Source organism: Nyctibius grandis, chromosome 4, assembly GCF_013368605.1.
Source record: "Nyctibius grandis isolate bNycGra1 chromosome 4, bNycGra1.pri, whole genome shotgun sequence".
Taxonomy (NCBI): domain Eukaryota; kingdom Metazoa; phylum Chordata; class Aves; order Nyctibiiformes; family Nyctibiidae; genus Nyctibius; species Nyctibius grandis.
Window position 1 is genome coordinate 97,086,996 of NC_090661.1, and position 21,871 is coordinate 97,108,866.

General features: G+C 35.4%; 1 protein-coding gene across 1 annotated transcript; it reads left to right on the top strand.

Moving 5' to 3' along the window:
• Positions 1 to 980: 980 nt before the first annotated feature.
• On the top strand, positions 981 to 20,949 carry CCDC172 (coiled-coil domain containing 172). Its single transcript, XM_068397882.1, has 8 exons — positions 981 to 1,059; positions 1,297 to 1,382; positions 4,696 to 4,812; positions 6,284 to 6,449; positions 8,495 to 8,596; positions 9,571 to 9,673; positions 19,976 to 20,063; positions 20,917 to 20,949. The coding sequence occupies exons 1-8, from the start codon at positions 981 to 983 to the stop codon at positions 20,947 to 20,949; spliced, it is 774 nt and encodes a 257-aa protein (XP_068253983.1).
• The last annotated feature ends 922 nt before the right edge of the window (positions 20,950 to 21,871 follow it).

A 21,871-nucleotide genomic window follows, 5' to 3' on the forward strand; every position in this document is an offset into this window, starting at 1 on the left:
CGAATGTAGTTAATCCTTTTCAAGATGCAGGAAAAAACCCTGTAATATGAATTATATTTTCAACTGGGTATTTACATTTCCAGTTATACCATGGAATAATGTACAAGCCAGAAATCTGCAGAAGCTCAGAGCATAGTATATTCATACCCAATATGCTCCAGAAGAGTGTACAACTGGCTACATTATGATCTTTTCCTATCAAGAGCAACTGGAACAGAAACAGTCATTTTACATTAACAGTGAAATGCAGCTGAGTTGAGTCTGCTCACTGTTTTATTTAGTCAGCTTTTAGCTCACTTCCTTAACTGCTAAGGTTAGGCATCAGTCTTCAAAAGACAAATAAATCTAAGCAGATATAACATTTTAAAAGGATGGTGATCACTTCACAGAAAAAGGAAGGGGTAAAAAAACCAGCTTCTGAATAACACAAAACCAGTATAAAACATGTGGTCCCAGAGAAATAAGAAAGTCAGAGCTGTTTGATCAAAACACCCCACACCCTGAGTCAGAACCAATGTTTCACATGCGTGCACAACTTTGACAAGATTCAGAGCGTCAGCTGCCTTTTGCCTAACCAAATATTCTGTTCCTACTGCGCTGCTTCTCTGCCCGCTCATTTCCATCTCCCGTATTTCCCTTGTGGGCTCCCCCAGCCAGTCATCCATATTTCCCTCTGCCCAAGGGTCACTCTCATCTCCCCACATTCTGCAGCTCACATGTCCTAGTCTGCCACCTCCTCCTTCTCAGCTGTGTCCCAACTACCTCAGTTGCTTACCACTGTGGTCTGGGGTTTCTCTCCTGACCCCAGGGAGGCACAGGCCAGAGGGCAGAGCCAAGGCCTGGCAGGGCACAGAGCCCTGAGGGAAGGGCTGTGGCTGGGCCCAGCCTCACCTTCCTCCAGGGCATCCCAGCTTTCTTCAACCAGCCCTCCACAAAGACAGCGAGACCCAAGAGCCCACAGACTCCACGAGAAGACAGAAATGAACCTGGATGCATTATTCCAGCAAATACAGCTCACAGAGAAGCAGGCGGGGGAGAAGAGGCGCCTCATCCAACAAGGTCTGCACCATGGCCTCCATTTTGTGGGTCCGATGGCAGCACAGACCACACTTCATGGCATCTCCACTTCCCGGGGGGAAAGCAGGGTGGCCCCACTGTGCTGTCATGAGGGGACCTTCGTCAGGGAAGGCTTGGCAGGCAGCCAGGTGGGCTGCTTCTTGCCAATGGCATGTTTTTATAAGAATGTAACTTTTACAAACTGAGCACACATTCTTACAGGTTTTTGTTGTGTTGCAGCTAAATTCGACATAACTAGAAGTTATGAAAAAATTAACCAAATGAAAGAAGAGCTGAGCACTGCAAAAATGAAATTAGAAACTAAGGTAAGCAGGCATGTTTATAGTATACATAATAATGAAATACACTATATTTACAAATATATGACCTATTGTTTCAGAAAGAGTTTCATAAACAGTTTCATAAACACTTTCAAGGAGGAGTATGCTTCACCTACCACATAACACAGCATTGAGAAAGCTTACACTACATTTCTGTAGTGAAAAAGGTCTATTAACATCTTTCCCCTCTCACAAATCTCATCCCTGAGGCTGGCCCCTGGCTATGTTCAGGGACTCACTGACCTCAGGGGTAGGAGCGTTTCCAAATAATGCTTCCAAAATCTGGAAGCACTGGATACATGACACACACACGTGAAAGTCACTCCCGCTCCGCAGAAAGAACTTGTCAGGGAGCAAAGCACCGTGTCGGGTCAGTCCGTTCACAAGACACAGCCACCAGACGTCAGCTGGGGCAGACTGGCTGTTCAGGTACGGTGTGAGCAGCCCTGTCTTAACAGTCCTGCAGCTTGTTATAGCACTTCCCAGGATCTTGAATCACATACTAAAGGCTCACAAGGCCTAAGAGTTTTTCTAGGGATGCCAAAGACAGAGGACTGTTTATGAATCTATTTAATGTCTTTAACATTTTATTATACTTTCCATTTAACCAAACTGCAGACATATTTTTAGATTAAGCTTCCAGTTTTGCAGTTTTTCACCATTAATACTTCTGGTTACAAATGATTTAAAAACCCATTTGTTTGTGCCTGAAAATGAAGTATAAATATCATCCTCCATGCTCTTAAATATCTGTGCTAGCAGAACGTCTATGCACAACAGAAAAGCATATGAAGCCTCTTTTGAAGTCAGAACTGTTGTATCGTATCACTTAAATAAACATCTTCGAGAACCTTTGGGGGATTACCTCACCTAGTTGTGAAATAAATGTTTGGGGGATGATTTTCATCCTTCTAAAAACAGGGTCTTCTACCTTTTGTAAAAGGCTGTGTAATATATATAATAAATATCAACATTACTGCAAGCGGGTCAGAATAAAAGAGCACTCATTTACAAATATTTACTGGTTGCAGATTGAGACTATAATCATGCAAGCAGTTGTTTATGTGCTTGCATTTATGCATGCCACAATCTCAGAGCCAAAACCAATTTAAAATAGTAATTTTTTTAACCAACACAGATTATATCTGAGTGCTGCTTTTTAGGTAAAGTCCTTTGTATTCTTACTAATAAATTTATTTATGAACATCACAATTTTATGTTTATACTAGTAATTTGTTATTGCTGCATTGTGATTTATAATCAAGGTTTCTGTGGTAGGTATAGAAGGTCCCAAGAGTAGAGCCATTATTGTAAATGACTAATGGGAAGAGTTGAAGAACTATTCCTAATTAAATCTTATGTGCTTTAACCACCAGGATTAATAATATTCTCACTGATGTCCACAAAAATATATTTTACTTGCTTGCTTAGTCTAACATTGATTCCTTTATATATAGGAAATGATACAGAAAACAAGCGGAATGGGAAAATGCATTTCAATCAGGCTGTATTTAGGTTTAAAGATTACACAGTTATTGAAATTATTTAAAGTAATTTATTTTTCCGTACAGGAATTAAGTTTGCATATGTCTACAATAGTTAACGTAATTCAAATAATATTAAATAGTGCTATTCAGCTAATGTTCAATTTGTCCTGCACCAAATAACTGCACTTCTTTATAAGCATAGATATGCAAGTACATGTGTGTGCAGCAGCTTACATCTGACCAAGCAGATGAGAGAGAGTTCAAAAGTGTTTTCACATCTATTTCACAGAGACTGCCTGTGGTCAATCAAAGATTCCCAGGAAATGCTATTTTTTCTTTCTGTTCTGTAAAATCAGGTAGCATGTAATTAGAACCTGAATTTTGCTTTTCATGGCTCAATGATTTCTTGGAAAAAATCTGTTGCAAATGCATAGATTAAGTTGGCATCTTACAGATGGGGAAACTACACTGCAGCTATGTTCATTATATTCAGTAATATAAATACAATCGTATAAGACCATCTACTCTCTTTGAATTAATGTGTAAAATAAATATTTCTGAGGCAAGCACTTCTTGGACATTTAGCATCCTGGACATATCACGGATGAGGAAAAAATCTGATCCTTTCTTTTCCAACTCTCACATTCTAGTCTTAGGGCATTTGATTCCACTATCCTCCTTTTCTGATCAGATGCATTTCATCTGCACCCTCTCCAAAATCATCTACATTATTTCATTTTAGAATCTTTTCATTTTTACCTCTGTAATATCACTATTATTTGGTCTTTTCTGCTTCTGCACACGCAGTTATGTATCAGCCTGGCTATTCAATTTACTTCCTGATACCAACCCTGTGCCTTTACAGTCTGTGGGCAATTCTGCTAACTTTAGTTTCCCTACTTATTGTTCTGAGTATTACAGTCTGAGGCACTGTCTTGACCTCCTTTTCTCCACTTCATCAGATGAATGATTCTCATTCTTTAAGGCTCTTCAACACTTAGCTGTTCCCTATTTATCTGCTGTTATAGTTTATCCCACCACATATCTTAACTTAGCTTAGACAATGATACAGTGGATGTGCTGGAAAATTCAGAGGAACTCTTCAGCAAATTTTGAAAATGCAATGGTTGAACAGCATACCCTTCTATCAGATAAACTACTGTTTAAAATTAATAAACCTAAAAATAAAAATATATGCAAAATAGAAGTTTGGAGCTTGGTGGGTTTATGGTCAAACTGTCTTTAACCAATGAGCTAATTTCCATTACACTTCCTTGGCTAAGAATTCCAGAAATTGTGCTCAGAAAAATAGGAGCATATCCCTCTGTCCTTTGCCTATGTGACAGTAGCATTGCAGAGTTGGTGATGTGTACAGCCATTCAGTCAGAACAAGCATGCTGGAATCCTATCCCCCCAGATAATGTTATTGTCTGATTTGGTATGTGATGAGCTTTACACAGTTAGGTGGAGGACACTGTATTATGCTGGGTAAAAGATCCCATGTGATAAATATTTTTCCTGGTTTTAACCTGAAATAAATTCTCCTAAACAGAATAGGCTTTAAAATGCCATTTTAGATAGATGGACCAGCACTAAATGTGTCTTTTAAAGAAAGGATACTTTTCAAAAGCTTAGTGGTATATTGGAAGATTATTGGGGGAAGAAAGAGCTGTTATGCTTTTGCTAGTCCAGTAGCTATGCCAGCTGTGTTTTAACTGGACCAAGATCCTTATGTACAATATTGAAGTATATGAAACGATAAAACAATAATCTTGCTTTATAACCTTTTTTTTTTTTTTTTCTCTTGGAAGGTTCAGCATCTGTCTGAAAAGCGATTCTACTTGGAAATTCTGAAGAAACGTGAAGACAGCTTAGAAAAACAGAAAGCTGAACTTATTAACCAAAAAAGCTGTCTTCTTAAAACCTTTGTATGTTTCCAGCTACGGTATTCAGACAGCTCTTTTCTACTGTGTGAGAGTAGTCAGTTTTAAAATTTGAAAATATGGAAATAGTAATGTTTTAAATCTGGAAAATCAGTTTTATTTTTTTTTTCTCTAGCATACTTAACAATTTAAATGTAGGTAAATCCTCACTTTTAATTTAAAACATGATCTAAGGTAATATATTCTGCAGTTTACCTACAAAGCTGATTTAACATTCTTGACTTCATTTTCTAATATCTGCTGTTGTAGGACTGAACTCCAATTCTGACATATAATTTCCTTTGTAAAAGAAAACTAGGAAAGTCTCACCTGAAATTGGACTGCCCCATGCACAATAAAACATATTGAGAAGGACCACAAGAAAAACTCAGGGAGGCCAACACCACATTTTAGGAATCCTGACATACCACACACTCTCTTTGATGCTAGACACACTTAGCCACCTCTTAAAAGGTAGCAACTTGCAACATATACAGACAACAAGCTTTTCAGTTCTCTCTTGTGCTGACCTGAATATTGCCTTCCTCTTACTTCATTGTGGATCCTTGGCTCTGTAGATATTAAGAAACAGCACAGATGGGTAGTCTTCTCTGCATATGGATTCGTGCTTAAAATCAGCAGAGCTAAATTTTAAACATTCAGTATGAATCACTAGTATTAGCCCTAAATCTTTAGGCAGATATCCTTTTAATTAAGTAATACTGCTTCAGCATCCAAAATATTCCCAGTCCTAAGTATACAAAGAAAAAAAGAAAACAAATACTGTAAGTATCGTAGAAAAATAATGTAGCTATAAAAGCTAAATATCCTTTGAAGAAGTGTGACGTTTCTTTTAATTGTAACTAGTTGGGTTTGATATATAGGTTATAATTTCTTTCTTCCTGTATATCAGGGTCATTTCTTTTTATTTAATGTAGCAATCAGCTAAGATTTTTTAAAGGAATTTAATATTGCCTTTATTCTCTTTAGAATATTTTTTTCCAGAAAATAAAACAGTGACTTCCTGTCAACTATAGCTTTCTTGCCAGTTATTGAGGGAGTTAAAGTAAGTCTGCATTCTGCAGAGGAATAAACACCACCATTATTTCATTTAATAACAATCTAAAAAAAGAGTGCCCATAATATGCTGCTGACTTTAAACAGAACTTTATACAAATTTCAATAAAACTTGAACTGAAAAATTGCTGGCACAAGTCTGTAACATAATGGGGTGATTTTGTAAATGTTCTATTGTAAGAATATATCCTTCACTTTTTCAGAAAAAAAAGGTTAAAACAACAGACAAAATGATAGAGATAGAACATTTTCATGTTCTTGTAAGTCAGGAAAAGTAAATATACTACATTTATACTACAAGTTTAAGGATAAACAACAACAGTGTGTTTCAGTCTGCATAGCTTAACAAAGACTTTCTTTTTTTCACCTGAACATTCAATTTTCCCTTTCTTTTTTTCAGACAGATGCAAAGAGAAAAATGGCTGAAGAGGAAGATAATTTTACTAGAGAAGTAACAGAGTTTAATAATGAGTATGGACTAACAAGTAATAGAGATCTTCTGATTAAAAAAAAAGTCAAGACTGAAATAAATGATTTAGAGAATGAGGCAGCTCTGTTGAAAAATGGTAAGTCATATTAAATTATTTTTTTCTTGGATTACCAGAGAATGAATACAAATCAGTAAAATACAGCTGTGCAAAACAATAATTTTAATTCCATTCCCTTGCTGTCTGGAACTTCCTCTTAACACGAAACTGAAATAGTGTGATCTGACATACCACATTACACAAGCATAATTAAAGCCTCTTCTATTCCCTGTCCTCTTCCGTCCTTTCTGACTGTGAGCACTATGAGGAGAAGAAGCAGACCTACAGAAGTGGCTACCAGTGTCTAATGTCAACCAGCACAGAGGTGCACCGTCATATGTAGCATACTATATTAGGTGTGCAATTATTATAATTTACCCATGGTTGAGCTATGTAGATTTCCATAGCTTCAAAATAATTATATGCACAGATGTCTTGTAGAACTGGTCTTTTACTGCCACAGTATAACTTTACCTTTGAGCTAAGATATAGAATATGAGATTTCTCAGAACAGAGAGTGAGACTGAAAAGAAATCATTCAGCAAGGAAATAGCAGTCATCATGGATCACAAGCTGAACATGAGTCAATGACATCAGAATACCAACACCATACTGAGACATAAACATAATTCTGACCCCTAAGACATGCAAAATAATCCTTCACTCTATTTAGGGCAGTTAAGCTCTTAGCTGGAGTACTGTGCATCTAGTTTTGGATGTTGCACTTCAAGAAAAAATGTGGACCAGCTGGAGAGAATCCACACGGGAACAGTGAGAGTGATCAGAGATCTGGAGAACAAGAGAAGGAAAAAAATTAAAGAATTGGGACTATTTAACCTATGGAGGAAAAGACTGACGGAAGATGGGTGTCAGTCTTCAAACCATTAAAGGATTCTGTAAAAAGGAAACTTATATATTCTCCATATCTATAGTGAACTAAATAAAAACAAGTGTAAACCACAATAAGGGAGAGTCTGGCTGGCTGTTTAGAAATCTTTCTAAGAACAGTGAACAATTAAAACACTCTGCCTTAGGAGACTCCATTACCAAAGGAATTAGGAGTTTCCATTATCAAAGATCTTTAAGAACAGGTTAGACAAACATCTGTCAGAAATGACAGAGGTACAGCTGATCCTGCCTTTAGGAGGAGGAATGCAGTAGATGATGCCTTAAAGTCCTTTCCAGTCTTGTGATTCTATGATTCATCAATTGCCAGCACTTTGAATTCCTGATATCTGATGTAAAGTTACTGAAATATGACTGTCCGTTTGAGTTTGTACTTGGTGGTACCTTCTTCCTGCATTTCCTGTGGCTCTGATTCTGATCTACAACTGAAATAGAGCCTGTATTTGGTGTTACTTTTATTGATTAATTTTTACATATTCAGACAGATCTGATCAGTCAAATGGTCTCTCAAAGGTTAAATTGGTAGGACATGAAAAATGACTAACATTCTTCTCTGGGTTCAGTTGCTGTATTGATTCCACCCTTTTAAATTGCACCTTTTTTGAAGTACAACTTGTCTGTCTTTCTGTCTGCTACAGACCTGAGCACACTGACAACATTAAAGGGAAAAGTTTAAGTAACTCATAAAAAGGAAATTATGTGAGGACCTCCAGTTGATAGCGAAACAATCACAATTAATTCCAGATGCTGTCAACGGTCAGGTCCAAATGTCCATAACACTAAACAAAATAAGTTCTTTTTAGTCCTGCTGAGAAGTGTTTGTTCACCACCTATTCAATATGTCATCTTCCTTTATAGCTGAAGGAACTCTAAAGGAAAACATTTGTAATTCGTTTTATGCCCAGTCAACAAAATATGTCAAACATCTTAATAACATTAAAAAAAAAACATTTTCTTTCATAGTTATGAACACATTATAGGACATACCATTTCCTGTGAACTGGGTTTTATAAGACCAATTTTAGTTTTATATTTAAGGTTCTTCCTGACCAGCTGAAATTGGTAGAAGAAGATTTAGAATATTTAAGATTATAGAAGAATATTAGAAGAATATTTAAGATTATATCATGAAGATTAAACTGCAATGTATTTTAATTTAAAATATATTTTTTTCTTAGAAATGGAGTCAATGGAACATAAAAATGTTCAGTTAAATGCACTCCAGCTGCAGAAGAGTGAATTAAAGCAGTATTTATTTACCCTCCAAAGCGAACTCAAAGGTATGCCTGATAATCCCTTGTTATGATAATTATTTGTGGCTTGAAAAATGTTTCTGAAAAATCTTTTCTATGAAGTTATTTTTCTCAAGAAAAAGAAGTCATAGAAACAAGATTTTAATATATTTTTACATCATGTAATACATCATTTTTAAACATGGTTATAACAAATATTATGGATTTCAATTATATTTATTTTAAATGTCAGTGATATTGAGGTCTACAAATTTGCTGAATCATAACGTATAACTATGAAAAAGAAATTTTTACTTTTGCTGGTTAAGTCTAATATACTTAAATGGAGAAGTTAGTGTTTCAAAGTGAACTTAAAATCAACATAAATATTGTTCAAAACCCATTAACCTATAATTAATGAATGTCACTAAAATTCAAATGTTTAACAAGCAACATGGCTTGGACTGATAAAGACAAATATGGCCTAGGTGATAAACCTCTGAGTTGTAAATTCAACTATCATCCCTTTACTGACATTTGTGTGTTAGTGTATGAAAGTCTGTGCATAAAAAAAAAGAAGCCTACACACAAAGCTGTGTAAGAAACCCTACAAAAAAAAAAACAACTAAAAAGATACAGAGGGAACCAAGAAAGGTTCTCTGTCAAAGGTGATCACAAGCCATAGGGATGATTTTGAAATTTGGATAAAAAATGTAATCTAGAAGTGCTTTAGTAACTCTTTTAGAAATGTGTAAATAACATGTCACAGTAAGAGAGCTAAGAAAGACAGGCCATAAATATGGTCATAAATTATTTGGGAAAAGGAACAAAATTTTCTAGAGGATTGCAATATGCATACCAATTACAATCATAAAATCATTCATGTTCTTTATTTGGATGCCTTTACCCTACAAACAGTTTCACAACGAAATATTAGAAAAGATAAATTTAGAAAGCGTAAGAAGTCTTTGAATATGGATGATTAATATATATTTATAAGGTAATTGTTATTTTATGTTCAGACCTTGAGAAAGCAATCAAGGAGGCTGAAAGAATGACAAAAGATTTAGAAGCAGAAAAAGTCCAAGTCACTGCAAAACCTCAGACTGATCCTGAATGTTTAAGGTAAGAGTTTCATGTTAATAAGTTCCTAAATTTCATTTTAGGTCTGTAACTACAGACTAGTCCTGGTGGCAATGACTATTTTACCTTTCCTGTACAATACTCCTTTGAAATCAGAAGAATCCTTCATTTTTATTACAGAACATGAATTCCTGTTGTTTATTACAGCCTTTCACCCGTACATGCATACTCTAATGAACTAAAAAATGAAAGTGTTTGCAAGGAAGTCAGTAAACTTGGAGGAAGAGCAAGGCACTGCCCCTTGGGTGGAAGGCCAGTTCTTTGTTTTTTTGTAAAAATAGTGGTGGCAACAGAGTACTGGACTACCCAGTGCTGTATGTACGTCTGCCGACTGGCTGTACAACCTTCCCCGGAGGCTGATTGCAATGGAATGGATTGGCCACAATAAACTCCTCGGGTCAGGTGCGCCTGGTATTGAAGCTGCTAAATGTAGGTTTGTTTTCTCTATGATCCCTACCGTCAGTTGTAGTTTGCCTTCTAATTAAGCTAGTTTAGAACAACATTTTGAAGATTTAACCAAGACAGAAGACCTTGCACAGTCTCCCTTAATAGTGAATATTGCTTTCCCAGGAACTGAGTGGTAATGACTCATTTCTTGTAAGTTTGCTCAAGTGTGACATTTATGTTTTCACTATACAGAAAATAATGTAATGTTTTTCAAGAAAAACTCTTCAATGCAGAAAGCCCCATATCACAGAATTAACCATCCTTTTCCTATTTTATTGTGTTCCAGATGAAAGTGCCTGTGGTTATTTAAAAATATTTAATAGATAATGCAAAGGAACTCCTCCTAGAAAAGCTGTCCCAAAATATTCTCTAACAGAAATTGTTAGGGAAAACATAAATTTTGTTACCATCACAGTCTTCCTATCCATTTCTGAGTTTTTGACAAAAAGACATAAACATAGTATTTTTTTCTGAAAACTTCCAATTGAAATATAAAATTTTGCAGAGAACCCTGAGCATTTTTCTGAAAGATGATTTAGTAATGACCCATTTTTTGCTGAATATTGGTTTTTGAAAGAAAATAATATATCAGCCCTATTACTAACTCTCTCCAACCTCTTATATAGTGTTGAGACATGGCCAAAATTCCCTCAGCATAAAAATTAATTGGCTCACAATTCTGCATACAGTAGCAAAAACTTTGCATTCAATATATACATAAAAGACACAGTGTAAATAATAGTAACAGCAGCGGTTTTGTAAGACAGCCTGTTATAATTCACTCTTTTCCATTACTCATTCCATCGTGATATATTAGGTGTTGTTATACATGAGGTTGTCAACTTCCTTCTAAATAACATACTTCCCTGGGAGTAGTTAATGCCATCATGCCACTTAATATTCAGATTGGTGTAATTAGTTTTCTATAACAGGTTTGCTGTGTATAAGGTACAGAAGTAGCAAACATTATATTACTTTAAATCCTCAGCTTTGCCACAGATTGCTATGAGATGCTAGGCAAATCATTCAAATCCATGTAAGTTGGCCTTTCTATGTAGTGAAACTAACTCACAGCTCTGTGGAACGACACTTTGGTTTTATCTGGGTGGAAAACACAACACTGGATAAAATATATTAAATTCTATTAACTACAAATCCAGCAAGTGTCATTTACAACCAAAGCAAGAAGGATGATGAGATTTTTTTTATTTCGTAAAATACCTCATTTTATGGTCAAGATAAGCTTACAGTATTTGATAATTGCATGTAGTGCAAAATATAAAGTGCTCCTACTGCTATTACTATTATCACAAAAAGCAAGCGCTCCTTGAGGTGTAACAAAATATTGAAGAACTTTTCTTTACATTGAAATATTTTTTTATTTCAAATACCGAACAAAACTTAGGACAGATTTGTCTAAATCATAGTTTTATCTTGCACTTGCTTTTGATCTCATATATACTCAGAAAAGTTCAATGCTTTATAGAGAGACATAGCACTGAACAAGTTAACTTATACGGCAGAAGCAACACAGCTATGTTACTGCACTTTCGTGTCAGCACTAACAGATTCTGCTTTTCGGTAGAGCCAAGCAGGCAATCCTCATTTGTCTAATTCTGTATGTCATAGCATTGTGCTGTTTAGAATTATCCCAAACCTTATCAGACTCATACAACTCTATCAATTTTTTTTTAACAAAACCTACTCATCACTTCTTGGTTTGGACTACTGAATTAAAAGAATGAAAGTGAATTTAAAATATTATATGCTATAAACAGCGCAGGTGCCCCTTGGACGTACCTGATCATCCTCCAGCACCTACAAGGAGGTCATCAGGAAGTTGGAACCAGGATCTGCACAATGCTGCACAGTGGGAGGACAAAAGGCAAAAAGGAGAAGCCGAAATAAGAGGGGTTTAGAATGAACTTAAGGAAAAGCTTTTTTTATCATGAGGATAGTATAGCAAAGGAAAAGTTTGCCCAGACAGGTTGCATAGTTTTTATCCTTGAAGGTGTTCAGACTTGACTGGATAAAGCCCTGAGTAACCTGGTCTGACCTTGTAGCTGATCCTGCTTTGAGGAGGACATTGGGCTAGATGACCTCCTGACATCTCTTCCAGTCTGAATTACCCAATGAACCAGTTATCACTGTGGATTGCACAAGGGAGAGAAAACAGCCCATAGATCAATACATATGCACTGGCTTGTACCTACACTGCTCAGAGGCAGCATTATTTGCAACCAACCAGTCATCTCCACACTGCCTAGCATTTGATGAGATCATATCTGCTCTGGTCCCTTTGTAGTGTCTCTGTGACATAAAGATATAATGTCACATATTTTCCATTCAAAATGCATGAAATATTTAAAGGAGGTATGTCCAGCATAGCAGAGTGCTGGTTCAAAATGACAATACCTAACATGTGTTGCATGACCTATGATGTGCCACAGAAGTATTTGAGGAACCATGGCTGCTGCAGCAGAGCACATACTGATGCAGTCCTTGCCAATAGTCTCCCTGGAGCAGATCCTTGAGCAAACTATCCTGTCCACTCCTGTGGGTACCCTCTGAAGGGAATCAGAGAATAAAGAATTCATGCAGTGTCGGTGAGAAAAACTAAAGTACCAGGCACCTGGGGTGAACCAGAAAGCCCCCCTGACAGTCTAGATACTCCTTTGGCACTTGCAAGGACCTTTTGCAGCCAAAGTGCCAATTAATGCAATCCTACATATACTAGTGTATATCTTAGTAGGAGTCAGTTTTGGTCATGTTAAAATCAATGTGATTGAACCTACAGGATTTGAGAAACAACCCTTTTTAGCCTAACAAGATAAGCTTTTTCCCCATACAGAATCTATTGCAAGAATAGAATTTTAGTTTCTACTGAAAATCGTATTTAGTTTATATAAAGAGAAGAATATTTTGACACAAGTAATGTGGATCAAAAATACATAATTTTTATATGAAATAAGCACAAAAATTTGATTCTTTTTTTACAGAGCAGGAAACCACACCACTCTTTAAATGGTAAAAATACCAATGTTTTTAATACTTCCTTGGAACAAATGTGAGAGACAGTCAGCATCAATAACCTGATATATGTAGCTCCCAGACCACCCTGTAAGTCTGTTATTGTATCACATACCTAGTCCCAGCTTAAAAATCAATATCAAAAGTAGCTGGCAAGGCAAGAAGCTTCATTACAATTAAGTATATATCTTAAAGTAAATTGCATTTCAGCTGAAGAGTGTAGCTAGCTAATTCAAATTACAGCAATTCATCTTTGATCTGAGAAAAATGCTCTATACCATGTCTGCAGTTTCATAAAATTTCTTCCAAATCCATCAAAGAATTACAAAAGGTTATGAGAAGCGCACACCGGTAATTCCAAGAGCTGTTGGTGCTGCAGTTACAGGCTTGTTCTAATACGCATCAGATACCGGAAAAAGCTAACCAAAATTTGAATGCTAAGCACAGATACAATTATGGATAAGACACTGTACCCTCTTCCTCACAGTAGGCATCCTGGAAATCGTCAGTCTCATGATACAAGTGAGTAATTCAGAGAAATATTTAAGAAAAGAGGGCTTTTTTTCAGAAAAGATCTGCAATTAGAATCAAAAGCCTTATTTTAATCATCTGTTCTGCCAATGCCAACCCCAAACACAAAACAGCAGGAAAGAACTTTGGCATCAGCTCTCTTGAGGCATATTTCCCTGGCAGGTAGCAAGTAGCATCACTTAACTGGAACAATACAGTAGTCAAGCAGAGACTAACTGATACCAGTAAATTCCTAGCTATGTCATTTCACTATTATATTCATTGTAATTACTTACTATATTAATTATTTATCTTCTTTCACATTTTAATTTTAAATTTATGCATTGCCTCATGTAAAGCAACCTAGAAATAATTTTAATTAAAGTTTATTTAGACTAAGAACAGACAGTTTCTACATAAAATGCATATTTTTCACACTATTCTAAAGATAGACTAAGGATAAATTCTTTCTTTGAAACCAGAATTTCTGTTCTACTTCAGAAAAGCAGTAGCAGAACGGAAATGCATGAAGTCAGGTAACTTTGTAAATAGTTCAAGGCTTTGTATACTTACCTAATTCCTAAAAATATAGTATTGCTTCTATGCTTCATAATACAGAAAAAGAAACTCCATTACCAAAATTAGGAAGGAAAAAGTGATGCTTTCTTTCATACAAATCATATAGGAAGTACGTTCATTAAAGCTGAACAAATGTTTCATGCTAACAGTGGACTGCCTAAGGCCATGCATGGTTCTAGTAGGTTAAAAAAAATATTTGCAATTTAATTTTATGTTAAGTTTTATAATCAGGAAATATCTGTCTCTGGAGTAATATATGTGGTTCAAAATGAGTTTTTTAATGACAATCTCCTCATCGATTTTTTAAGCTTTTCTTTTTAACTGCAGTGCCCAGTGGAACTATTACATTTTGAATTATGTTAAAATAGGTTTCCATTATAAATTACAGTATGGATTTACAAAAAGTAGATCAAATCTGACTAATGATATCTTTCTTTGATAAGACAACCTATTGGTTAGTGAAAGAAAAGGCAAATGCTATCTATCTAGACATTAGCAAAGTATGTTATCCCGCATGAGAAACTACCAGTTAACCTGGGGAAGACATATTAAAAATTTTAAGTGAGTAAGGAAATGACTAAGAGTAACAACAGTAATAGGTCTGAAAAAATAAGACATTTTGGGGCTGGGAGAAGGTAACTACATTCACAGCTGATCTTGTTAATGTTTTAAATAATGACTTTGGAATAGGAAGTGTTTTAAGACAATAGTGTAAAACAATTGCAACGCTCTAGACCTTGTAGACTGAACTAACTAAAAAAGAGGAGGAATGTAATTATATACAGTGCAAGTTTATGTACAACTAAGGACTTCAATAATAGGTACCTGGAAGCAAAGGAGAAGAGAGGCTTGAGCATACTATGTAATCAAAGACAACTATAAACATCAAAAGTAAATATAGCTGTGGAAAAGATAAAAGCAAGAGGTATTTCCAACAAAAAACAGAAGTGTGTAAGAGTACTGTGTACAAATCTCTCACTTACTTTTCAAGAAAGATGCATTCAACCTGGAAGATGAGCAGAGAATGGAGAGCCCATAATGCAGAAGGAAACCAAGATATTCCTAAATCCTTCCTAGCTCTGAGAAAATTACATAGTTCACACAAAGCAAAGCAGTACAGTATAGAGATACACATTTCAGCAATAGGGTAGCCATGTTAATACATCCAGATTGAGATCTAATTTTCCCTGTACAATAGAAAAATCAAGATATTTCAACTAGAAGGATAAAATAAAGTATTTATTTTCCCTGCCTTTCAATAGGAATCTTATTGACTTCTAGAAACACATTTCAGTTTTGATGTCTCTGATGCTCGCAAATTTTTTCTTTCCTGTGTAACTTGTTCTTACAGTTCCTATGGCAAGTAGTCCATATAACTAGTTTGCTGTCTGCACAAAAGCAAATCTCATCCTAAATGTGTAGTTTAATTCAGTGTGCCTTAACCTTTCCATGCTTATTCATCTATAATAACATATTCCTTAAAGTCTTCTTGTGATGTTTTATGTATTTGGGGAATATGAATTTAAAAAAAAACCAAACAAAACCAAACCACACTTTTCAAGACCTATAACTACTTTTATAAATAGTTGCCTGATAGCATTCACAAAATGCAAGTTTTAATCAATGGTAATTATGTGTTTTACAATCAGCACTTGATCCAGAACAGTAAAAGCTGAAATATTCTTATTTTACCTAAGGTATTTCTATTTATTTTTAATTTACATTTAATTCTCATTGTTATGTAGCTTAGTACCCTGTTCGCTTTCATGTTTCATCTTCTTGCTAGCATTTATTATTACAACTAGATCACTTTCTTAATTTTTATTCTATTTCTGCTCAATCAAGCACATACTTTTGTAATTTATTTGTTCAACTCAAGTGCTTGAGTTTATGTTTTGAGATACTGAATTCCATTTAGGACTCATTTTCTCCCTTCCTCAATCAATTGATAATAGTCTGAAATTTATGGACTTCTTCAGCTGTATCAATAGCATTTTCTGTTTAGCAGTGTCAGCAGAGCGTAGACACTCACCAAAATCTTGCTCTCACTATAGAAACATACACATTTAGTCCCAGTAGTAAACTGAGACTGAATGTCCCCAACGCGTTAGTTCTACTTCGGCTTGAGACAATAAACCGAAGTCTTCTATACTTTTCTTCAGTTTCAGTAAAGTCTTAAAACCTTGATAAATGTTTCTCCTGACCTTTATGATAAAATTCAGCAAAACAACATACATACTCTCAAGTTTATCTATAACTTCTTAGGGAACTTTGTTTTGTACCATAAATTCTATGCCCTGTATATCAGTGTCAAGCAATTCCCCTTTATAATACACTCTACTGTTTTTCCCTTGTATTTATGTTAAAAAAATAAAACGGTGGTCATAGACAAGGCAAAGACAAAAAGGAAAATAAGAAAAAAATGTTTTACTTGTCTCAGCAAAACGTAATCAAGAGACAGTCTGCTCCTTCTGCAACTCCAACAATAACCAGGTAGGGTCTTCCATCCCCATTAAAAAAAAAAAGGCTCTAAAAACACATATTCACCCTGCCTTCTACAGAAACTATTTCTTCATTGAGACCTCTTTACATAAAATTATTCCTGGAATATAAGTTTGGGCTACTGAAGTCTTGATCCAGTAACATGAATCTGAGGATGATTTTCAGAGAAACCTATCTGACAAAAACATTATTTTCATCATAGTTCAATTCATAATACCAGCATGTATTGATTTCACAATTATTTTTCCTATTTGCCTTCTGCATATACAGCTGAAATTCAAGAAGCTGTACCAACCACAAACGCCAAAGACGTTTAATAGCTGTGCTCATTTCAAAGTTGCAAAATCGATCATCTTCAGTGATCTCCTCCTTCTTCATCTCTTTGTCACTTCTGGCATTCAAGAGTAATGGAAAACGAACCACTGATAGCAGAGCTCAGTCTAGGGCAAGCTAGCATCCAAAAAAATGCCGATGCTGTTGTCCCACCTATACTTGATTTAAGGCTAGGTTTTGCTATCACTATTTATCTGGAAAGTTTTTCAAAGGAATAGTCAAATCTCCTTTCACAAATATGGCATTTCAACTCCAGCTGTTCATTAGAGCCCATTACCTGTGATGCTGTGACTTGCCAATACACTGTTAATCCAGTGCGATGACTTTTTTTAAAGATATATTTTATTGTCATTGAGAAGACCAAAATGCTAAAAATAAAACAAAAACAAAGGACATGGAGGGCCAAATGCTCATGTGATTTTTCAGATTTTTTTTTTTAAGAGATTTGCTTTTTATCATAGTCATAAGGAGGTTATATTTGTCATATTAATCCTTGGTCTCGCGAAAGGTACATCTCTTTCCATTTCTGAAGGTGACAGAAAACCTGCCCTCCATCTAGACAGTACAGTTTCATGAATAATTGGTTTGCACATTCAATCTGATAGTGGAAAGATGAATATGAATATCCTGCTTATCTTAAATGTAAAATGAAAAAGCTAAATCTGCTTCCAGGTTAAGCATTTTTTTAATAGTTTCATTGTCTCACATTCCTTCTGGTAAAACTTCATCATTTATTCAGTAACTCAGGCATCTCCAATGCATTAATTGTGTAGACTGTAACTTAACAGACAGCCCTTGTTTTGTGAGTATAATATTCCTGGCACATACTGTAATTATCTAGCTTCTAAATAAGAAAGAAGGAAGACCTGAAAGCAGACTCAATTGATTAATGTAAAAATTAAATACCACATTTGAATGAATGTCTTTTATCACCACTACCCCATGCTATGTAAGTTGTGCTGTCACCACATTTAAAAGTTTTATAAAATATTTTAAGCAAAATTTTAAAATCCATACTCAAAATGTTACAGTTTCAAAGCAGATCATCAATAGTAATTAATTCACAATCCCAAGGCACAGATAAGCAACTCTTACTGCTTATCTTCTGGTTGTTCTGTCCTTAGTGTACACCTAACATGGACTGGTATCATTCTTAGCTGACAACTAGCAAACGACTATGCATCACTTTTACAATGTGGAAGACAATGAGAGAACATTTTCTCTGAGATTAACAGACTATGTCTTTTCCTAAAGTAAATTAGGCAAAGCAGGGCTTTTGTTTGTCTTAAACAAATTAGGGTTCTAATATCACGCTAACAGAGAACACAGAGAGAAAAAAATGAGGAGGCAAGGCAATAAAGTTAAGCTGATTTAATCAAGATCAGAAGCTGATCTTAGACCTTGAAATGAACTTCTCTCAATGAAAATATTCTGTAAACTAGCACTCTACTGCAGCACAGAAAATATTTCATTTCTTAAAGCGTAGTTCAAAATTTTCTTTTGTTCAAACACTTGTATGTATTATGAATGCAGAGAAATATTCCTGAAAGAAGAGGCATTTAATCCTTTGTAATACAAAGACACAGAGCTCATACTGTTTCCATATTGATGGTAAGATATTTACATTTTCCACAGGAACAGCAAAATTAACTTACGGTCCAGTTTTATGCTACTATTCTAAGGCCACATGGTGATTCATCTGTTCCTCTCATATGAAGCTATACCTTTTACTAAAGCCATTTTGTTGTGTAGAAAACAAACTCTATCTGCAGTAGGACAGCTAAAGAAGTGCATCATCTATGTAACAGGGTTAAATGATTTATTCCCTATTCTAGCATATAAAAGAAAAAATGGTTGCTACGTCCTCTTTCAACTTCAGAAGAAATAAGGTCCTGCTTTGATGCATCAGTTTAGCTATTTAATGAGAAGCTGAATATGTACTTTTCCTCCTCTTTTTCATTCTGTCTGTATGTCCCAGAATATTCACATTGTTTGCTGAAAGTGTATTAAGGGTAAGCAACTTCAGTTTTCTCATTATGCTTTTCTTATGACAGCCATGGAAAGACTCAGTATAATCTCATCACCTTGTTTGCATCAGACTACTAAAAGCTCAGGCATAGATTTCTCTTGGCCTACCGAGTATTAATTTAAACCACTACAGTCATTGATGTGCAAAGTTTAGGTGTCTCATTTTAGCAGGACTAAATGCTCTTTTGAAGGCAAAAATCACTATATTAAATGTAGAAAAGTTGAAGAATTCCCGGCTGAGACTATTGGGAAACTGTCAGTAAGTGCTGAAGAATAACAGAAGCAGTGGGGAAAGAACAGCAGCAACAGCAAAGGAGTTTGTGGAGGGGTATGGAGCAATGATTGCACCGGAATGGCTGCACAGGGTCAGGAAGAGGACCCATCCAGTCCAATATTCTGTCCCCACTAGTGGCTACAAGTAGTTATCCAGGGAAAGTAAGAACAGTAACATATGGTAGTTCCTAAATATCAACATTCAAATTCACATGTTTAAATAAGGAAAATGATGACTAATGAGGCCATAAATCTTTCATGGTTTATGAAAACAACAAGGTCCAGAAATTTGTCTAACAAAGTACTTAGTCAAGATATACTTTGTAAAAACCCAAAAAGTCATTTTCTGTAGTTCCTCACATTGCCATCACAACAACCAGTGCTGAATGAAATCCAACAATATTGTGGGAGAGCAGCATATTGGACTGCCGATTACAAAACTAGAAAACTTTAATCCTGACCATGCAAATAGATCAATGAGGGTTTTCTCACATAAGTCAAATTTACAATTGGGACCAAAACTGAAAAAAACAGTTACCCAAGCAACAGTTCTCTCATCCGAAAATTTGTTTTTGGACACAGGCTTAAAAAAGAATTGGAAAATTGCAAAGATGATGATTGGGAAAGTATCTGTGAGACTCTTCGAACAGAAGTTGAAATTCTGCAAATGGTATGCCATTTTTGTTATGTATTTTAAGTGTTTGATAACTTTAGTTTTAAAGGTGTAATTTAAGATGATTAGCAGTGGTTTTAGATAAGCAGTTTTTTATACTATGTACACAGCCAAACATATTTGCTTTGCAGGTGCACTCCAATTCTTATTTGGTTTAGCTTATTATTTCCAAATGTCCAGGAATATAATTCCTCACAGAAAGGGGAGGCACAGAAAAGAATTTAAAGATACGTTTTTAGCGCAAGAAAGACCTGTTTGGGGGACTAGTACTAATCATTAGTTTCTTGAAAGCTGCAAAACATTATGCATTTAGGAGCTAAATTAGTCTTTACCTCCAGCTGTCAGTTAAATGGAAGATGGAAACATGGAGAAATAGGATGATAATAGCATCCTTTTATGTAATATTTTATTTTGTCCACTCACAAATTCCTTAGAAAAACTTATTAAAGTGTGTTTTTTCTCTAAATGTCCATCCTAACTTCAAATTTCTTGATTGTCAGTCTGTGTAACAATAGAAAGAGAAAAAATATTTTCAAATCCCATTTTTAGAAACAAAGGGATTTTAAAGGTTCATTTCAGAGCCCAAATTGAGCTGTATGAAGATGCAGCTGCCTCTAGCATCAATAGCAGAATAAGTCATGAGAAATTTGTATTACTCACTTTTATGATCAGTTTCAAGTTTCTTTCGGAGAAATGTAACTTACTTGTACTTTATCCGTTAATTTTTATCATGCTTGTCAAATTTCTGAAACAAAAAAAAAAGCTACTCAATGTTCAAAAACTTCTCTGTAAAGAACATACTGAATGCATTAGTTTTCATTTCTATAATTCCATTCTTTCTCCCTTCCAGAATCTATCACAAAAAAAGTCTTCGGACAAGTGAATAATGTGTGGCATATGATATGGAGTGTCATAGAAGTTAGACTTTGCGTATTTTAAAACCATTTTATTCAGGCTCTATCAGGTTTGCTCCCATTTTTTTTGTTTGATTAAACCACAGTTTGTATCTGCCTTTACTTTTTATTAAAATAAAATTTTATTCATGCAAAAGTGGTGGGGGTTTTGTGTTTTATCCTCAAGTTCAACATCTGTCCATCTTTAGTTTCCTCTTTTTGCCCATGAATGGACAATACATAGTCCACTACACATACAGCTGAGTTCCTATATTACTAGCTCTATTCTCTATGTACTATTTTTTAGAATGAATGCTCTCCTATCTTTAGGGTAGTGGCATGGTTTTATTTGAGAGGAAGACTGCTATTACCATCAAGAAATACTTAACAGGAGCTGTGGCTATTTAGTTTATACCTTGACAATGTAATCTGTAAGTCTCTGAAACAGCTCAACTCCAGCAATACTACATGACAGCCCAGAATAGTTTCCAAATCTACTAAACAGTAGATGCCTCTGGTAATGGTAAGCCAGTCCATTGCTTAGCACTTGTCTTCTGATGACATGAGAAGTCTTTTCTTCCTCTCCCACAACCCAAAAAATACAGAGTGCTAGCTTCAGCACTTGTCAGCTAAAACCTGTCAGATAAAACCTCATTCTAAATGAAAAGTCCACATTTCTAGAGAACTGGTGAAGAATTTCCATTGAACACTGAACCCTATTCATTCAAGCATGTAGGATATATAACTGCTACAGCAGTTCCCAAACCACAGTAGGAACTGACTTTATGATTCAGGCGCTTACCATGTGAAAACATTCACTCTGCTCAGCCTCTGTCCAGTCTGTGGTCATCACAGAATCACAGAATGGTTAAGGGTTGGAAGGGACCTCTGGAGGCAGAGGATAAAAAGAAG

Bases quoted from the DNA above. Each gene is read 5' to 3' on its own strand.
- CCDC172 (XM_068397882.1), top strand. From the start codon at position 981: ATGAACCTGGATGCATTATTCCAGCAAATACAGCTCACAGAGAAGCAG. The intron at 8,597-9,570 runs GTATGCCTGATA...TTTTATGTTCAG, and splicing joins CCTCCAAAGCGAACTCAAAG to ACCTTGAGAAAGCAATCAAG. The intron at 20,064-20,916 runs GTATGCCATTTT...TCTCCCTTCCAG, and splicing joins AAGTTGAAATTCTGCAAATG to AATCTATCACAAAAAAAGTC.